Here is a 12,800-nt window from a genome sequence, read left to right on the forward strand (position 1 = left end):
AGCAAAGGGCTGCAGGTCAGATTCGAACCCTGGGCCGCAACTAAATTAAAGTGTAAGAAAAGATGAGGCAAATCTAAAAAGCAGCAAGTTTAATGTAAAACTAACCTGTTACAGCCTAGAGCTGCAACGATTAGTCGATTACTCGATTACTCTATTAGTCAATCAAAAGAAAATCAATTGCCCACTCTTGTGATATCCGATAATAAATTCAGGTCACGTCCCTGATCACGAGTACCTATGTATTCTATCAATTGTTCAGTAATTTTTCCAGCAAAAATGTTAACTACATGCTGGGCCCAGTTTCATAAATGTAAGGATTTGCTACTTTCCTTTGATAGTAAATGAAGAGTCTTTGTGTATTGGACTGTTAGTTGAACAAAAGCAGCAATTTCAGACGTCAGTTTTAGGTCTTATCATGAGTATTTTTCACACGACATTTCATAGATTAAATTATTAATCGTGAAAACAATTGGCAGATGAATTGATAATGAAAATAATAATTAGTTGCATCTCTTTTACAGCCAACCAGTAAATATTGACTTTACACTTGAATTTGGGCTAAAACGTATTTTCAGCTGTTGCAACAGGCTGACCTCTATCTGAAGACAGAATACTTGTCTAGTCTGGACACCAAAAACATAATTTACAGCAACATTTACATCACAAACTGATAATATGTCAAAAATGGAATTTTACCACCAGCAACTAGTCACTAACATTTTTAACTGAAACTTCATAACTTGGGGACATTTGATTTGAAGAGAGAGCAGCTGCAGCAGATCTTCCAGATCAGGACCAGCAAAAGACAGATGTGTGCCTGTTAATTTCTGTTGATAATTCTTTTAGTCTTTATATCCTTTATATCCTCCTTTAGCTGAGCATCGGCACTGACAGCAACACTGACACTTACTCTTTGACATACATGAAAAAACACAACCATCAGTGAGAAGACAAACTATTTCTAAGTTATTCTTTCTGCCTGCCATCAATGAAAGGAAGTGGTCGAGGCACTACCGCTTTTCGCCACAACTGCTGCTAGAAACAACACAAAATGAAAGTTCATTGTAGGGCCCTTAAACATTTTGAGAAATACAATAATTTGCTTTCATTCTGCGAGTGAAATTAAATGTAAAGTGATGAAAAGGCCCCCACAAAACCCGAGCCCACAAAATTCCAACTACACCTCTGAAGATTTTAAACTAAAAGAGATGCTGCTTGTAAAACCCAGACTTTGAACACGTCTCCACCCACTTGTGCGTGTGTGTGACAGTTGTTTGTTGCTTTCAGTCAGCATTAAGATCAAAGTTGGAGGTGAAAATGTGTTAGATACTGTTAAGGAACTGAGGAGGCACCGTTTGTTAATTGTAGGACAATCTGAACTTGCATTTGTGGATATTCTGAATGTCCAAAGAGTTTGAAAGTTTAAGGTGTATTATTTCAGAGCATCTGATAAAGTTTTTTGCTGCATGCTTTTGGCAGTTTTTTAAAGGTTCCCAAAAGATATTTGTTTGATGTCAAGCACCTTATCATTATGCATTTGTTTATGTGTTGAGGTGGTGATTGCTGGGAGATGAATAATTAATAGTTAATAGTAAATGGTTTTAACAAATTAATTTTTGCACTCTGCTCCACATTGAACCTTGCACTTTAGTGGCCAGGTGTGCTGTATTTTGTGCTGCTTGACGATTCCAACAAAGGGTCACACTTTGTTTTGAACTCTTGGAGATTAAATAAAGTGTCAAATTCAAAGGTTCTACTAAAAATAAATATACAATATATAATCAGTCTGGTTAAGGTACTTTTAGGTTGCTATTAATATATTGCATGTGCTTATTCTTGTTCAGAAACAATCTTTATTCATTCATTCAATCATTGGTTATCAGATTACAAGCAAAAACCATTCTGCTAAATTAAAATGAAATAGATTTTTGTTCTGGATTACCACTGAAAACTATTGACAGCACTGATGAACCATGAGAGCAAGTGTAAGAAGAGTTGGGTGACTTACAGCGGACCTCCAGGTACATGTACTGGTTGTCCTCGCCGATGGAGTTGCTGGCGGTGCAGAGGTACTGGCCGGCGTACGTGAACTGGATGTTTTTCAAGGTGAGAGAGGACACCCGTGCGTGGCTGCGTACCACAATATTTCTATCAAGGCTCTACAAAGAAGAAGAGAAAGTAATTACTGTCACTTATAAAGCCTGACATTTGCTCTCAGTGATTCCCTCCAGCCTGTTTAGCTGCTGAGGTTTAGTTGTTGGTCTAAACACTGAGAGCTTCCTAGAAAGAAAGAAAGAAAGAAATGAAAAGAGATGATGGGGTTATGTTTCTACTTTGTTGGTAATAAACTGGATAAAATAGAATATCTAAAGAGATTGACAGGTGACCTACAGTGTGTGAATTGTACTGCAAAAACAGGGAAAGGGAGTGGAAAAAAGATAATCTTGTACAGATTGGCGGTCAATGTCTTAAATTTTTTATGATAAAATAAAGGATAAGGCTGAGATTATTCTATATTTTTCAAGCCACAAACAAGATGGGGAAGTTAGAAAGTTCTGAAAGGAGGACTAACACACTGTTGGTTTTGACATTTTCAGGGGATTATTAGATGATAAAAACATAAAAATACGCCAGCCGTATCCTTTACAGTGTGGATGTAACTAAGATAAAAAGTTCTGGGTCAAAGTTAATGTTATTGTCCTTGGTTAAAGAAATTCAGGTGGTCATGGTGCACACAGAAATCCTAAAATCAATAAAATATACATGTTGTCAAACAAACTGTCTATCTCTTGCAGATGTACAAATCACATCACTGAGAAAGCATCCCTGCATCTGCCTGGAAATTCAGTAAGTGCACAAAGCCCGGGCCACTAAACTGCAAACTCCTACAGTATGTCGATTACTGTCCCTACCATTTAGCAGTCTAGTTGCAGGTTTACAGACAGTCTAATTGCTGTTGGAACAGTATAATTGCAGTTGGGACAAATGGCTTGTTAAACCTTGCTTTTACTTTCCTTAGCAGATTGCCTTTATTGGCCTGCCTACTTAGCTGAACCTGTTTTATTGTGGATATGCAGGGTCACTGAGGAGGCCTTATTCAGGGCTCTCGGCACAGGTATGCAGCTGACATCCGAGTCCACCCAGTGACCTTACTTGACTTTTTAATCATGTGTTGCAACCTAGCTTGATCTGTAGTGTATATGTTACCAAAAAGGCCAAAGGTTCTATGTTCTGCTCTGTTCTTGGTTCTCAGTAACGTTTATAGTCACATCTGAGCATTTCCCTATACATTATGTTGCCAAAGAGGAAATGTGACCTTCCCACCAGGAAAATAATTGAGATATATTCTTGAAAATATGCTGCAGAAGGTAGCAGGCAAAAAAAGAGACATCAACAATGAGGAAGAGCCATGTGGCAGGCCCTATGAAAACTCACACTGGCAAAAATACAGCAATAGCTTTACTTGCCTCCAGGCGACTCACAGTTTAAACCAACAGGGAATATACATCTTCCTTCTAGCTGCCATGATTTTCTATTAATATTTCAGGCATTCTATGTGCTTCAGCGTTTATGTTTTATAAATAATTGAATGATATTTGTTGTATTAGCATTATGGCATGAACTGTTATCCTCTGCAGAGCAGGGAGATGCAGATGTGGCAGAAACATCTTTGCTGTTTACTAGAGATCTGAGGGAGTGTCCTGGAACATTTTGAAAGGGCAGCATTAATCTTGTCTTACTGCAGTGACACTGGAAAGAGCTGCACTGGGCACACTGTTGGAATGTAAACGGAGATAAGGTTAATGGAGAATAATACTTTAATGATACAACAGAGGTAGAAGTGAACAGGCAGACCTTTGAACAGGATTTATTAATTCATTCCAATGAATCATTTTAATTATACAACTCTGATTTGTCACCAAATTAATTAGAACAGTGCACTTGTCATAGAAGGCATGGAAATGATTTTTTACAGTTTCCCCTGTTTGCATAGTTCTTTGTTTTGTAGGGCAGAGCTGACACTGTTACATAACCCATCAATACACATGTTTCACTTGTCATATATTCTGTACTACAACTGTTATGTAGGAGAGACTGCCAGCCAGAATCAGCACAGGCTGCGACTATCAGTGATGCAGTGAACAAACCGGCTCACTCTTTATATGTGCTGCTTCTATATTTCAGCACCTCTCCGCTGAATCCATAAAAAGATGTTAATGCTGCATTAATGTCATGCTGGAATTCTGAAAATACCCGACTGGGAACAACTGTTTGTGTCAGTATCCTAATGGTAATTACAATTACAAGGAGGACATGTGAAGATATTTTAGCTCCAACTTGAATTGCAAAGGTTTGTCAGCAGGCAACACAAGAGGTAAACTAGTGTTGAATAATTAGAACAGCCCGAGTTATTACTGCCACACTAGTAGTTTTGTGGGACTGTATAGAAGCCGTGGTTGAGCTAAATGTTAACATGCCACGGTTCAACAACTAATGTTTAAGTACATCTGAGGCAGATGGGAATATTATTAGTTTAGAAGGTATTTGGTCATAAACTATTGATTGACTTTGAATTGCGATCTAGGTGAAAAGTAGGATTCATCTAAATTATTTCAGTTCGTCCTGTGGGTAGTAACATGGATGTCTGGCCCCAATCATTCACTAAAAGCCATCCAAACAGCTGTTCAGGAGCAAAATGAAATCATCATGCTGAACTTTCAAAAACCTTTCAAGAACCAACTATGTCCTTTTGATGTGCTGCTTGGTAAGTGAGAAAAGCTGTTGTGGGACAGAGAAAAAAGGAAGAACTGAACTGGTTGTGTTATCGATTTTATATCACTTCAATGCTGAAGTAGAGCTTGCACAAGCAGGCTGGTGGCCCATAATGTCATGAAGCATGTCAAACTACTTTGTGGTTTTTCAGTTTGTGCTGATGCATGCATTGTTATCCTTAATTCTGTGATAATCTTAAATCTTTAATTTTTTCTCCGGCTGTGATGTCACTATGTTTCTGCCAGATAGAGAAATCTTCTGGCACGCCATTTCTTTTCTACTTGCTGACTACAGCTCCTCTGAATGTGCTCCTCATTCCAATTACAAATGAGGGCTTGGACACCTTCATTTGTCCAACAAATCTTCTTCTTTGTTCTTCCATTGCCCTAGACGATACGGATGCTGTGGTAAAATGGTGGTTACTGTGTGCTTGTTGTCGTAATCCTTGATTTTTGCTTTTATTGGACAGCGGACAGAGACAGCTTAAGAGAGACAGGGAAGGGGAAGAGAAAGCTGGGAAGACCTGCAGTGAAGGGCTGGAATAAAACCCAGGCCACTGCGGTAAGGACCGGCCCTAGCACATGGGCCATGGGCTCCACCAGGTGAGCTTTCAGGGCACCCCGTTGCCATCCCTGTTATGATGTGACAAGACATCTGCTTGACCAACCTCTTAAATATATATAAATATAGAAATATTACCTCCTGAGCAGTGTCATAATTTAGGAACTAAAAAAGCAGGTCCTGTGACCATATGCACAGCACACACACTTTTCTTTCTCTTTATTTCTGCAGTGGAAAGGGCGATTATGCTGATGAAAGTAGAGCTGCGTGTCCTTAAGTAGAGCTGAGCCTGACAAGCTGAGCCAACAATGTCTTAAAATGGCCACTGTAGCTAGAATAAAGCTTATGATTAACTGTCTCACGATTCAGGGGCTGGATCCTCCTGCAGGATGTGGCACATGAAGGTGAACCTGCACCTCCTCCAGAAATTAAACAGTCTGCTGAAACTAATGGTGCATTCAAGTGGTCCTTGTCAACTAAAGTCAAACATTTTGACATTCAGGGCGCCCTGGAGGCCTGGAGACCCTGCTGTTCAGTCGCTTACCATGAATCTTTCAAGGAGTTCATAATGGATAAGTGGTGGATAGTGTACTGTTAGGTTTTCAATTTATCTGTAATTCCCTGGAGGATGTACCGATATTCAAGCTGCTAACAAGAACAGACAGCAGATTTTATGTCTTTCTTACATTATTTACACTTTGTAGCAGCTTTGTCATTTGTCTAGTTGATGTGTACTAATGACTAATAAACCTTAATAAAAAATTGTGGTGAATTTGTGCATTGCCTGAATGCTCTATTTAGCACTGCAGACATCAATGGCATTCAGGAGGCAGGTTATTATAATCTGACCTCGATCTGGTTTAAGTGTCAGCCTGCCTTCTAGAGCGCACTTCTCTTTCTTTAGCATAATATCACCTATCAGGATTAATTTGTCACCGTGACTAATCATATAATTTATGCTTGTTAGCAGCCTATGATTTATGTCCATCACAGAGCTGAATTCAGCCAGAATCTAATGCAAGCAAAACTACTATTGGGGACTACAGATTAGTTTGACTCTGAGCTGTTTGAAGTGCATTTTCTGTGGTGGGCTATGTACTCTTACTACTCTCTTCCTGTAAAGACAAGCAAGAAACCAGTGAGAAGAAGAAGAGAAAACAAACATTAAAGAGTTAAGGACATGCTCTACAAACTTCAGTCTTCTCACTGGCAATCATCTACTGTCAAAGGGCAAACTTAACTAGGACAAATGGCTACACTTATCTACTCACAGTAGCTACTTGTCTACAGAAACAAGGGAAAACCTACAGGGATAACACCATCATGGAATAATGAAACCACCTACGGGAAATGTACTACATACAGTACCTTACAGTACATTAAAACTGAGAAGTTGAATTTCAGTTTCAAATTTTCTGTGTAAATTTCATAGTCAGCCGTGTCAAGTAGTGTCCATTGAACAGTATTATAACCAGAGAAGTAAAACAAAAGTGTCAGCGCCAACTATAATGTAAACTACAAAATAACTCATGGCATAATAAGATAATCACATAATAATAAATATGCTGCAGCTGTGGTCTGCAGGGCCTTAAAGGTAGGGTCAGTCATTCTGGAGAACGATAGCTGGGAGGAGTGTTGTGTCGCTCGCTGCAAGTTTGTTTCCCATTTACCATATTTAATGACCTGGGAATGAGACTCAAAAATCAACTATCTTTCTCCAGAATGACTGAGCTGCCCTTTAAATCACACCACCTGAAATCCAGGTGACTGTTCAACAATGTGACACCACACCGGACACATGCTGGGATGTGTTAAACAGACTTGTGATACGGTAATTACAATGAACTTCAAATTCAAAAACTGAATTATGTGATTGGCTAATGAAATTAATTAAACCAGTCAGAGGGGTATTGTATGTTTTTAGAAAAAACAAGTTTTTCAGAATTCTGAGCTGCACAAATGAATGTATTATGTACATGGAGTTCATTGTGTATTTTTACAGTGAAGGTTAGTAAGGTATATTATTACGTGTGGCAGTGAATAAAGTTAGCTTGTACTTTGTAGAGGGCCAAGAGTTTGCATGTTTCTTTGCAATCAAACACTACACCAGGGAGCTAAGTGTTTTTTGATTCATAATTAAATATGCTTGTGATAATTTCCCATGGCAGGTTCGATTCCTAAAATACTGGTTACTAGTTTAGTAAGAGACTAAGCTAAATCATAAACCCCTGTACTTCAAATGAGCACAGCACAAATTATATCTCATATTGCGGTGCAAATTGAAATCTCAAGATGCACTCAAAACTTTGACAAATAAAACCAAAACTATCTGCACGACTAGATACCATAAGGGATAAGTGAGAAAACTTGTTTTTTTCTTTCTGTAATTTGGTTGAAGTGATCCAGTAAGACTAAATGAGGCCCCAGATGATTTGACTCTCCCTCTGACTGAAGGTATCTGAAGGCTGCTGTAGTGTGCGGTTGAAATAAAAACATGCAGACTTCTGGCTTATAATAGTAAGCTACAACATTTAAACCACTCTGTTAAGATTTAGTATATTGTTAAGTTAGCGGCATGGCTGGCCCTCAGCAGAGCAGACAGTGTTTTCTATGTGAGGTTGTAGAGCTGCAGGCTCAAAGTCTGAGAACTAACCAGACCATGCAACAGGATACAACAGCATGCTATACGGCCAAAAAAATGGAACATCTACTTTGAGATACTGTGACCGTCTCTGCGTCTCGAGATGGAATTTGTTGACGAAAATAAACAGGGACAAGTAAATAAGGCAAGTCTAAATGCATACTGGAACTAAATGGATTAAATGTACTGTACTACGTGTCTAATGGTCTACATATTTAGTGCACAACTAATTGTAGTGAGCATTAAATGTAGGCTGGGTGGGAAACACTTCTGCTCTGCAATAAAAAGGGGTGGTCTACTGTGTAAGTCTGGGCTATTACAACTAGAGTCAGGCTACCAGATTTAGTAGCCATACCTCATATTTGTCTGGTCGCGTCCAAGAAGCCTAAAGAGGACAAACACAGAGGAAGCAAAGACAAACAGCGACACAGTGGGGCAAAGTAAGCTTTTGTAACACAGAGAGAGTGAGTGCAGACTGGATTTACCTGCAGGAGATGTGAAATGATTTCATGTTTGAAGGACCATACTGGTGATTTTGAATGTTTTAGCTCATTGGCTACAAATATTGCTGCCAATCATTTTCCAGGAAATACCAGAGTATACCTTCCAGGGAGATTTCCATCCATTTAAAATTGATAGGGAAATCAACTTGCAGTGACTGAAATTTCCAGGTGAGTTAGGTAATCCATCATGGTGAACTTCCTGTCTGCTTTGGTATTGTATTGTTTATGCTAAAATAAGTCTACCATGCAACATTAATGTAGCTTTGATAGAAACTAATGCTGACATAATGCCTAATGTGACAGATTACCCAACTCAGGTTTGTGCATTGATTTTCATACCCTAGTGAAATAAATGGAAACCGATGCTTGCCTGAATGGCAGGAGAACACATTCTAACATGTTGTGTACAACATTTCTGTGGAGCGTGCAGCAGTAACGTTCTCATGATTTATAGTCAAGGGGCTTAAACATGTATAAACACTGGTTTTGTTCTCAAAAACAAAAATGTATACAGAGCTAGCAAAAACATTGATGAAGATTACAAGGATTTAATTTCACATTGGATAAGACTGAATTATTTTTCCACCAAGTAGTTTTTTTTCAATTATGATTAATTCTGTCAAAGTTAAATTATAGTACTCTATTAAGATAGAGCAAGAAGCAATATTAAAATCCAACATCATTAAGTTCAAGGTTCTTAAAGTGAAAAGGACTGTTTTGGCGAGGTCAGGGTTTCCGGTTTGGCAGTACAACTGTGTTCAGGGAATTTACAGAACTGGTCAAAATGCCAAACGAGAGCATATTTTCCAAAAGCAGCATGGGGGCTTCTCAGCCAGTTATTAATTAATGTACTGTAATAAGGGAGAATTTGGATGCACACTGAGGAAAACAGGCCACTGAAACTAATTATGAGGCAGCCATTAACGGTATCGAGGGACTTTGTTTTCCTAATCAGCGGCTTTCTCATCATAGCATTCTGTGCTTTGATTAACTCATTCATTTATGTACAGTACGCTGGCGTGCACCACTTATCTTCCTTTAATAACAAGTACATACAGATTCTTCTTCTAATTTCATGGCGTAAAAAATAACATGGTATAAATGTGCAAAGAACCTCAGCATCACACCGAAATCCCTTCTCAAGACATGATACAATAACATCCGCTATACTTTTCACCAGACAAGAAACTCAAAAGAGGCCGGAGCAGCCGGCGAAATGACTGCTCTGTAATTTGACATCCTTATGAATATGTCTGTTTTCTTGTTGCTCGACTGGTATGATGTAAAACTAGAACGTGAAAGGAGGACACAGCGTGGAGAGACCAATGATGAATGACGATCCAATGGAAATTAGTGACAGCTATTACCAAACGATCAGCGGGATTTTCTGATTACTGCAGCATTAAATCAAAACTGATCTGACAGTGATAGATAGGAAAGAGAGGGATGATGACAGCCTGTGGAATGGAAGAAGATACTCGGTGACAACTGTGAGTGGCGACAGGCAAGTCCCATCTTGCAGGTGGAAGATAAGATTCAGTAACTTACAAAACAGCCGTGAATGCACTGTGCTGTGTGAATGCTTCCACTGATTGGCAGTCATAAATGGCAAAGTTAAAAGGAAAAACTAGGGACACCTTAGCAGAATCAAAATGCTATTCTGATAATCCACCGGCACAAATGAAGAAAGAAGAAGAATTAAACACTCACTGGACGGATGAAACAACAGGGTAATGATTGTATTATTCGTAGAAGCTTCCAAATCGTAACTTTAAAAATGAAAGTTGGGTGACGCTACCAGGAAAACAATGAGGTGATACAAATCAAAATATGGTGTTAAATTTGAGTATGAATCTAGTAGATACCTTTATTGCACCACTTTCACTCTACTTTCATTCTTTATTATTCTGTGAAATTATTATTTTTTTTGGCATGAAAGCGAGGTGAAGACATGCCACCATCAGAAGCACTTGCATGTATTCCAAGTTGTGGCACAACCCCAACAAGGCTACGTGCATTGTGCTATATTGCATAGTAATTCATTTCGCTTATTTCAGTGACTAATGTGCTCTGATGAGGTTTTATGTATTTTCCTAGTTTATTGTTAATCTAAAATAATAAATCTGCGATGTTTTGCTGAGCAAAGTAGTTTTCAAGTCCTGTTATGGTGTTTTCTATATTTAAATTTCTATCTATATCTCGCTTGGGTAAAATCTTAAAAGTCTTAGATTGACTGCACTGAAGGCAGGCTCAAAAATAGAAAATCATTCATCATACTGGGAAGATTCTGGATTGAATTCATAAAGTCTCTAAGCACTGCCACCCTCCGCTTCCACAGAATCTGGTTGAAATCTGCATAATTGGTTAAAAAAAAGACTGCACTGTTCTTCCAAAATGGAATCTAACAGAAAAGGGAGCTACATTTTTCATAGATTCTAGTAATGTGGACGTTTATCCTTTAGAATAAATAGATTTACAGATTGTCTCACAAAGCCATTACAGATGTGGGAAATGTCTTATCAGCTCCCAGGCACATAGGTGGACTGTAGGATGACTATTAAACATGGTAGCTTAATTGACATTTTAGACACTATAATCTTTAGGAAAAGTTATATTAGATATAATGTATTGCCACAGTGTTCCAACATTTTGAAAATTGACTGATATGGTAATTTTTTTACACTGTCAAAAGTTGACAAAAGGCAACAATTATGTTTCTTCATCACTATGAGTACTTTTTGGGGGTTTTATATATACTGTGCATCATCCTGCTGCTATAAATACTTGCTAGGGAAACTAGTCCGGAACAAATGCACTCCTGTTTGATTAATTTTGAAACTACTGTGCCCAGTTCTTTTAACACTTAACACATTGTTGGGTTTGGTATTTTCTTGGGATATTATTCATCCATATTCATGTTACCAGTACCATTAGTAAAGACATGTCATAACTGTGGTATTTTTAATTTCATGTTGTTATACCAAGGTAGAGCGGTTCATTTCACAGTGATATATTTGATGTAAAAAAAATGCTCTTCATGGCAGCTTTAGGACATAATTCACCACAGTAGCTGAATACAGCTGGACAGAGTTGTGAAGTAAAGTAGGTCATTATGGCCCAAATATTATGCAACTCCTTTGGGACTTCACAGGACAGGTGCTTTCACTACTCTGTGTGTGTGTGTGTGTGTGTGTGTGTGTGTGTGTACCCATTGTTACATGCATAAATCATTTGTAACATCCACACATCCACTGTTTGATAATGTAAGCCGTAGGGTTCCCGAGGACCACTTTTACATTGCCAATTTCGCTGTGAGAGAGAGCGCACTAGAGAGGAAGACAGAGTGGTTGAGCATAAAACCAAAACTCCAAGCCAAATCTTAGTTTATTCTGGATTTCATAATGGTTACTTAATGCTAAATAAACTCATACGCAATGCAACACTCTGAACACAACATGCTGAAAGGTGATGACGGGCTGGCTACCTTATGTACAATGACCTACTTTAATAACAAATCAGTATATTGTGTGTAAGTGTGATTAAAAATGCACCACAGACTGAGCCATATTCAAGAGTATTGCTATAAAAATAGCATATGATAGCCTATAAAGATATATTAATATTATTGTTTAGCTTTTGTTGCCAAATCATATAATTTCATTCCTGCCTGGTAGCAAAGTTTCGTACCAGTACCAGTTCATAACGATGGCGATTGGAAATACACAGTACCTAACTTCCATTATTAACAGCATTCATTTTTGCAGTATTTAAGGAAAGCTGAAGCACTAACCAACGTATGAGGTGTTCTTCCTGCATCCACAAACCTGCTAGAGGCAGCAAGGTAATTATCTTAATACTGTTTACTGCATTCACAGCAGAAAATTACCCCTCTGAAGTGACTAATCCGTCTACTGTTCATGCTGATGCATGTTGTCAGAATAGACCGTTAAGATGGATTTTTCAAAATTATACCATTTTAATGAGCTGATAAGAGCCTAACAATAGACTTTGGATGAGAGTCTCTCTTCAGGCTGGCGACTGCCAACACGCTGTGACCACTGTAATGGAGAAAATGCACACGGATGGTATTCAAAGCTCACACGTCTTAAGAAGCCTTTTACCATGTTCTAAAGCCACAGCTTTAATCCAGTGTTATCTCCAGCGCTCCTGAAGGACATTAAACGAAAAACGATGATATACACCAAAGCATGACAAAGATGCATAACCCTTGGTGTTTTTTACTTGCAAAGACTCCTCTACTCTTATATCCTGCTCATCCTGAGAAAAAGTGCCCACTCATTTTCAAAGTGGATAATCACAGT

At 38.4% G+C, this 12,800-nt stretch overlaps 1 protein-coding gene across 7 annotated transcripts in view; it reads right to left on the reverse strand.

Annotated features, from left to right (window-relative positions):
• ncam1a (neural cell adhesion molecule 1a) overlaps positions 1-12,800 on the reverse strand; it is a 261,782-nt gene that overhangs the window by 53,310 nt on the left and 195,672 nt on the right. For 6 of the 7 annotated variants that reach the window (XM_035666664.1, XM_035666663.1, XM_035666665.1 and 3 more), the window contains exon 9: positions 2,009-2,159. In XM_035666664.1, the coding sequence (XP_035522557.1) occupies positions 2,009-2,159 (151 nt within the window). Of the gene's footprint in view, positions 1-2,008; positions 2,160-8,330; positions 8,361-12,800 lie in introns of all 7 variants that reach the window. The other variant, XM_035666668.1, reaches the window with a different exon arrangement.

Source organism: Morone saxatilis, unplaced genomic scaffold (assembly GCF_004916995.1).
Source record: "Morone saxatilis isolate NCDOM2014 unplaced genomic scaffold, NCSU_SB_2.0 Contig20, whole genome shotgun sequence".
Classification (NCBI taxonomy): Eukaryota; Metazoa; Chordata; class Actinopteri; family Moronidae; genus Morone; species Morone saxatilis.